Consider the following 7870-nt stretch of genomic DNA (forward strand, 5'->3'; position numbering starts at 1 on the left):
TAAACCAAGAACAACTACTATTAAAATAAATTTTAAATTTTAGTTGGACCAGTTAATCAAGGGACAACTACTAATAATCCAGGGACAACTATATTATAAACCTGGGACAACTACTATTAAAAATACTTAGTAAATACATATAAGTCGGAGTTGTACCGGTTGAACCAAGTACAACTAGCATTACTGCAGGTACAACTACTAATAAGACTTCATGAAAACACAAATCCATATCCAAAATACAAATTCATATCCAAAATACAAATACAAAGACTAGGTGGTAATCATACAATATTATTACCAACTTGAAAGTAACCCCTTAAGCCTCGCAATCTCGACTTCTTTTGTGGCTAACCTCGCTTTAAGGGCATCAATTTCTTCACGCATAAGACGAAGAGTTTCCCGGATCGACTCCAAAGCAGGTGGAAATCCACCCCTCGCAACCTCAAGAGAGGTTAAAACGTCAAATCGTAGGTTTATCTTGGACAGCTCCTCCGTAACCGCACAATCCCACCACTGAACTAGGTGATCTCGATTAACCTTATATTCGTCTCCATCCTAGGAAGAATATAGAAAGTTCAAAACCAGCAAGTTGTACTTAGTTGTTCCAGAATTGCAACTAAACCATACCGTAAGCAATGGGCATCTATATACGCGCTCTCCTTGTCGCTGTCCTGTTATACACCGCTCAAGCTTGACCATTAAACCGCAGAAACACCTCTTGGGAACACCATAATTGGCGTCCGCATTTCGGCATCCACTGTTGATACTTTCTACGGATGTGGAGGGTTGAGAGTAACTATAAGGCATATCTACGGTTAAGAAGATGAAGCTCGGTAAGTAGATCTGACCATTCAATCAAACATAAATCAATTAAATCTTACAATTTTTTGGGTAGATCTGAAAATCTTACAAATCTCATATACCCTAATTACCAGAATTGCAGATCTACTAAACTGAAGTAGTCTAAGAGAATTGTCATACCTTATAACGGCGAGAGAAGGAAGAAAAAGAATAGATCTGAAAACCCTAATTTTTTTGGGTTTCTCGTGAAGAAGAGAGAAGAAGAAGAAGAAGAGAGAAAAGAAGAAGAAGAGATAAAGAAGAATCGAGATGTGAGAGAGAGAGAGAGAGTAGTCAAAGTAGGTAGGTGGGATCTCAAATAAATCAGATTCAAATTAAAGGAGGTGGGTCCGATTTAAGTCAAAAACTAGTCAAAAACTAGTGTGAACACATTTATGTGGGACCCCCGACAAATAGATTTTCTACATAGTTGTTTTTAGATGTCCAGTTGTCCTAATTTCCTCACAGTTGAACTATTTCAAATTTTGTAATTTTATAGTTGAACCTTAAAAATATCATAGTTATCTAGTTGTTCACATCAATTTCCACATTATATTGGTGTTTAAGAAGTTTTCATAGAATAATTTGTCAGAAAACATAGTTTCCATACTTATTTCATCTTTATAGATGAGCTTGAACTAATTGTTCCTTGTTACCTAAAGAGTGATTTGTGTAATTTTGGTTTTAGCTCACATTAATTATTGATAATGTTACATATCATATATTAAAATTATTAAATGTACTTTCAGAGTGTAAAAATGTTTTAAACTACTTATTATTGTTTGATTTATGTAATTTTGTATTTTTATATATTTAGTTGTTTCCAGTTGTATCGGTTGAACCCAGAAACCATTTTTACTAATATTGCTAAGAAATAAAATAGTTTTTATTACAAACTAGTCTTACAAATAATAATCCATATATTACAAAGCGATATTAGTCTTACAAATAAAAATACAAGTACAAAGTTGTTTAAGTCACAGTGGTTGAACCCAAATGGTTACACAGTTGTTCCGGTTGAACCCAAATGGTCCAGTTGTTCCAGTTGAACCTAAGTGGTAAAACAGTTGTACCGGCTGTACCAGGGAATTAATCAAGTTGCTTCTGGATCCTCGGGCTGCAGCCATCTCTCCAAGTTAATTCCTGGAACAGCTTTGTTACTCTTTCTCCGTTTTTCTCCAACGGATGGAAACCGTTTATCTTGATCTCGTCCTTTTTTTGGGGTGTATTCCGGCGGGTCAGCCTCCAAATCTTTAATTGGCTCGGGAATAATCCATTCTGACTCATGTGGCACTACAAACAACGTCCTGTAATATGCCAATGCCCAAGTATCTATCAAATAAAAGACGGAGCAGAGTCCATATATGCTTACATCTCCAGCTCTCCCTTCCTTGCGGGCTAGGAACCTTGCTGCGGCAATGGCATGGACACACGGGTACTTGTCTATATCAAAAGTCTTGCAAGAACAAGTTTTCATTTTCAAATCCACCAAAAAGCTTACCGAATGGAGATCAATGACGTTGTATTCTTGTCTATAACTGTTAAGCTCAACAACTTTTAACTTCGCAGCAACTGGACATCGAGCATGCAAGATGTTCTCCACAAAAGGCACAACTTGTGATGTGCTCGATGCATTACCTGAATCTTGCCTATGTTTGTTAAACCATTCAGAGAACTTCTCAACAAGGGCATCAATCATAGGTAAGAGGTCATACGTCCTCGCTTTCCTAAACACAGCGTTCATTGACTCCGCAGCATTGCTAGTGTCTATGTTGTACTTATCTCCTTGGAAATGGCACCTGGACCACTGCTCTCTCTCTCTATAGTTTTATCTAGATAGTCAGCAGCATTAGACCACCGACTCCTAAAAATACCATATTCTCTATTGAACTCACTCTCAGTATAAGCATGAGCGCAATCCATGAACTTCTTCGCAGCTCCCTCCTTATCAATCTTCGCACGGAGTCTCAGATTTTGAGACAAATGCCATATACAGTGTACATGATGCGCATTCGGGTACACCGTCATGACAGCCTTCTTGATGCTTTGATGTCTGTCACTAATAAACACCAAATCAGGAACTTCTGGATATACAGTTTTCAGCTTCTGGAAAAACCATATCCAACTATCATCCTTCTCCGCATCAATCACACCAAATGCAAGAGGGTAATGGTGATGATTAGGATCTTGAGCTGTTGCAATAACCAACATCCCGCCATATACAGTTTTGAGATGAGTTGCATCCACAATTATCACTTTCCGCATTGCCCTGAAGCCTTCAATGCTAGCGCCCAAAGCTATGAATAGGTATTTGAACTTCTTCTCTTCCAACTCGACACTTGTTACAGTCCCTCTATTTACTTTCTATAACATGTAAAGATAAGAAAACAACATCTTGTAGCTTTTTTCCGGTCCACCTCTCACTTCACTAACATGCTGCATTTTCCCTCTTAATGCAGTGGAGTATGAACAATGCACACCAAGTCTTCCTGTCACAATAGACATGATGCTTTTTGGATTTGGGGTCTGTAGACTACCTAGAAAGTCAGCATGCAAAACAGCTGCTATTAATCGTGGTGTTCCTCTTTGTACACTATTGCTTATAGACTCAACAGACCGAGAGCATGTATGGATCTTTCTATGCACTCTAACACTCCAATAATCTGATTGCTTTGTTCTCGCAACTCGTAAATACCATTTACACCCTTCAGAATATTGTTTGCATCGTAACATAAGTCTCACCGGGTCAGACTTAATAGTTAAAACCCCATAAACTTCTTGTTTTGCAGCTTTGTTTACCAATTCCCACACTGCCTCCTTAGAACAAAATTCTTGATAAAGTTCTATACCCGTACCATCTTCCCATTCTATATTCTTCGGAGTTTTTACACGATTTGGAATAGCTGGAATATCATCAAAATCACACATACCATCCACATCTTCATCCAAATGGTTATCCATCGACCTTTCCACAGCCACAACTTCCATACCTGTCACATTCTGACACACTTCATTCACCAAAACTTTATTCACATCATTCACCAAAACTTCATTCCCATCATTCTCCAAAACTTCATTCACATCATTCTCCAAAACTTCATTCACATCATTCTCCAAAACTTCATTCACATCATTCTCCAAAACTTCATTCACACCAACTGAACTTCGACGCTCCGGTACTAACATTTCCACCCTCTGGTTATTGTCACTTAATACCTCCACATGCAAAACTGGAATACGACCCTCTTCATCACATTCTGTTAAAAAAATGTATACGTCCTCATCATCTACAATATATGTCTCTCTCCGAGCTTTAGATAGATTGTAACTCAGTTTCAGATTCCCAGGGACTCCATTCTGGCCAACCTTCGTAGTGATCTTATCTAATAGCACCGAATAAGTTATCTTCTCTAAACATGCCGTCTTAAACGATATAGCGTATAGTGAATTTTTATAAATCCACTCATTCCCTTCTGAATAGTACCCTCCATAGTCAAAATGTACGTTAGTATGGCTCTTCTTCTTCATCGCCTCCTGAAATTACGATAATTTAAAACATAATTACAAACACAATTTGTCACAGTTATACTAGTTGTACCAGTTGGCCTATACAGTTGGACTATACTCTAACAGTTGTACCAGTTGACTATAGAGGGTACTATCCTGAAACTACAACAATCAAAAACAGCACATACACCATTTTCCACTGTTATACTAGTTGTACCGGTTGGCCTACATACTATCAGTTGTACCAGTTGGCCTACATACTATCAGTTGTACTAGTTAGCCTACATACTATCCGTTGTACCAGTTGACTATGGAAGGTACTATCTTCAAAATACAACAATTAAAAACAGCACATACACCATTTGAAACAAATATTCTAGTTGTACCAGTTGAATAATTAAACATAGTTGTACCGTTGGCCTATCAGTTGTACCTATTGGTCTACATACTATCAGTTGTACCAGTTGGCCTACATACTATCAGTTGTACCAGTTGGCCTATAGTCTATCAGTTGTACCAGTTGAATACTTAAACGTAGTTGTACCCTGTTGAATAACTTTCTCTTAGCTGTACCAATTGACTGAGATCTGACTCGATTCTACTTAAAATGTGACTCCATTCAACAATGTACGAGTGTAGCTCGATTCTAACATTCCCATTCGCCAATATACTATCAATTCTTCCAAAAAACCCCCAATTCTCATTCAAATCCCTAATTTTAAAGATTTCCAAAATACTCTTAAATTACCTAAAAATCTATCAATGCAACAATAAAAAGAGGATACATGAGAAGAAACTAACCGCTTTCGAGAAGGAGGACGCGACTGCAAAACCGTACGTGCAGATCGGCGGGAGCGAGCTATGGCGGAGGGAGAGAGAAATGTCGGGGTCGGAGAGGAGAGAGAGAGAGGAGAGAGAGTGGGACGAAATGAGTTTTTTAGTTTTTCTTTTTTGATTTCTTCTTTATTTCATTAAGGCTAGTTTCGAAAATTCACATTCTCGGTGGCATGCCAGATTTTTGAGTGGCATGCCAGATTTTTTTTTTCCAAAAAGTGGCATAAGTGACAATTTTTCAGAAAGCCACTTTCCCCGAATAAAAAAGCTAGAATGCCACTTTCTTGTTTGTAATTTCTTTTACCCTTTTTTTTAAAATCAAAAGTGATGGAAATGTCTAAAAAACCTTTAAGAGAATTAGTAATTACAGATCCAACCAAGACAATCCGACCCAAATTCAATAACCCACGACTTGTGAGAAAGATCAAAGAATATACGTAGACCTTAAGTTGAAGAAAATTGAAAAATACAGATCCACCGAAACTGATGTTTTGGTAGCTTACGCTGTAGAAATCAAAATCGAATCTGTGATGATGAAGATGAAGCAGACAGTTTCATCGAACTCAGAAGCACAGAGTTACAATGAATCACCACACTCTCCTCTTCGATTTCTTCTCCGTTATCAGATGCTAGAGATTTACCGGAGAGCCATTACGTTTCTCCTGAGAAATCTCCGTTCAAAATCGAGAATCCCAAGTCAACGATCGTATGATGGTAACAAGTTCATGCATTTTTTGCCTCTTTATTCTCTGATCTCGCCGCCTCCTCCTCAGTTTCCGTCGCCGCGACATCAGAGGACTGCGCGAATTCCGATGAATTCGTCTTGGGATAAAGTCTCCGTCGTCCTTTGTAGTGCACAATGTGGTCTTTGACATATGGATCAAGGTGCGTTATACACGTTTAATTTCTGAACCATTTATGGAACTAAGTGAAGCTCGTTTGATGTTCACTCATTGCATATTTGTTGCAGGGAGATAGTTGTCTTATAATTGCTTATGGTGATCAAACTGTAAGTTGTGACTCAAAGATTTTTGATTTACTTGTTTGTGAGGACAAAATGGTGACACTGACATTCTTATACGCTGGAATACAAATTAAAGTGTGAGATGTAGATGAGAATAAGTGTACTAGAGTTCTTATAGGACATGCTGGAATTGTAAAATCAATGTGTTCACATTCAATGGATTCTGGTTCATGTCGAGCATACATATGTTCCTTTTTAACTTATTTATGTTTTTGGTCAAGAGGGCTCTAACTTTTGTTGCTTACAAATCTTCTTGTATCTGGTTCAAGATGGATGTTTTGCGTTGTTGGATTTAATATGTAAAAGTAGCTCTCACAAAGAGGAATTTTGTATCAAGTAAGTCTTTAAACTTGATTGTGATGATATTTTTTTTTTTTTGTCTTTTCACTTCTTTATAACCATCTTGATAGTTGTTCTGGTCTTCACTCAGCTCTATTGGGATGGTTAAAGGATCTCATCAATCTCCTCTTTCAAAACGAATCAGACGTCGCAAGGTTTTACCTCCTTCTTAGTCCTAACTCTTCAATTCTAGTATTATATCCTATCTTATCTGCTAATGGTTCGTGTTTCCAAGCTGCTTCATCAAGCATTACCTTTGTGCTTTATTTGAAGGATGAGATCACAATTGCCACTGCTGGAGCACCAGATAAGCCTTTGTGCTTTACTCCGACATTGCTTTGATCTATAGGATAAAATGAACAAGTTTTGATTTCTTGACTTCTAAAGTAAAATGAACAAGTTTTGAGTTTTCAAGAAACCAGATTGGTGATTATTTTTGTATTTTGTCCTTGTCTATTTGTATAGGCACTTTCATATATTCGTTGTATTGGGGAATCTTAGCCAATAACGAAAGAAAGAGCTTACTTTGAAGCAACAACTTTGAGAAAGCATGGAAATTTATCTACTTTGGAGCTATAATGAGCAGAAGATTAAATAGTTGCAGCAGAGACTGAAAGATTGCGGATTTGTTTGATTGTAAACAATAGAATCATATGGTGAAAGTGAAGTTTTATGTACAACTAGATCACTTAGATACAACTGGGACAATTTTGGTATAACTTGAACTATTTGGTGCAACTGCACTATTTGATTGTTCAGATAGTTTTTTTTTTGTTTTTGGTGCAACTGACCTTTTGTTTGTATATGGTAAAGTGGATCTTTTGTTTATGTTAGTCGTTGGTTTGCTTTTGGAGTCAATCATGTCCGAGTCTTATGGAGTCTAGATAGTGGAGTTGTGGAATTGAGTCAGTTATTGTAGTGGAGTCTGTTCCTATTTTTAAGCTTCTGTCTGTTGTTTCATTTGAGTCCTTGTAAGGCTATTTAAAGCCATCTTTTTTAGGTATGGTAAAGTGGATTTTTTTTAATGTACTATGGTGGTATTTTGGTTATATTTAGGTACAACTACGTACAGGTACAACTGGTATATTTAGGTACAACTACGTGTAGGTACAACTGGTATATTTAGGTCAACTACAAGGTCCTTTCGAGTTTTTTTAAAAATAACAAATTAATTAAAATTGATATTAAAATGAATTTAAATATGACTGACGTGAAAAATAATAAAAAATTGGACCTTTGGCGGCGGGTTATTAATTTAAAATCATCACAAGTGCTGTAAAGTGGGCCAAAGATAGCAGAATATTCATAAAAAATTATTTGTTATAA

The 7870-nt window shown here is 37.0% G+C and overlaps 1 protein-coding gene and 1 long non-coding RNA gene across 3 annotated transcripts; one reads left to right on the top strand and one right to left on the bottom strand.

Moving 5' to 3' along the window:
• Positions 1 to 93: 93 nt before the first annotated feature.
• LOC110230831 lies at positions 94 to 1004 on the bottom strand. The gene is made up of 2 exons (XM_021034942.1): positions 628 to 1004; positions 94 to 555 (listed from the first exon to the last, which is right to left on the bottom strand). The coding sequence occupies exons 1-2, from the start codon at positions 805 to 807 to the stop codon at positions 295 to 297; spliced, it is 441 nt and encodes a 146-aa protein (XP_020890601.1). The 5' UTR covers positions 808 to 1004; the 3' UTR covers positions 94 to 294.
• Positions 1005 to 6177: 5173 nt separating this feature from the next.
• LOC9322799 lies at positions 6178 to 6974 on the top strand. Of its 2 annotated transcripts, none has more exons than XR_002333979.1 (3): positions 6178 to 6190; positions 6475 to 6541; positions 6636 to 6974. It is a non-coding gene; the product is annotated as an uncharacterized LOC9322799 (long non-coding RNA). The 2 variants fall into 2 exon arrangements; XR_002333980.1 differs by lacking the exon at positions 6178 to 6190 and having other exon boundaries at positions 6235 to 6541; positions 6636 to 6699; positions 6780 to 6974.
• Positions 6975 to 7870: the final 896 nt, after the last annotated feature.

The sequence above is a fragment of the Arabidopsis lyrata genome, assembly GCF_000004255.2.
Source record: "Arabidopsis lyrata subsp. lyrata unplaced genomic scaffold ARALYscaffold_2, whole genome shotgun sequence".
In the NCBI taxonomy this organism is placed as follows: Eukaryota; Viridiplantae; Streptophyta; class Magnoliopsida; order Brassicales; family Brassicaceae; genus Arabidopsis; species Arabidopsis lyrata.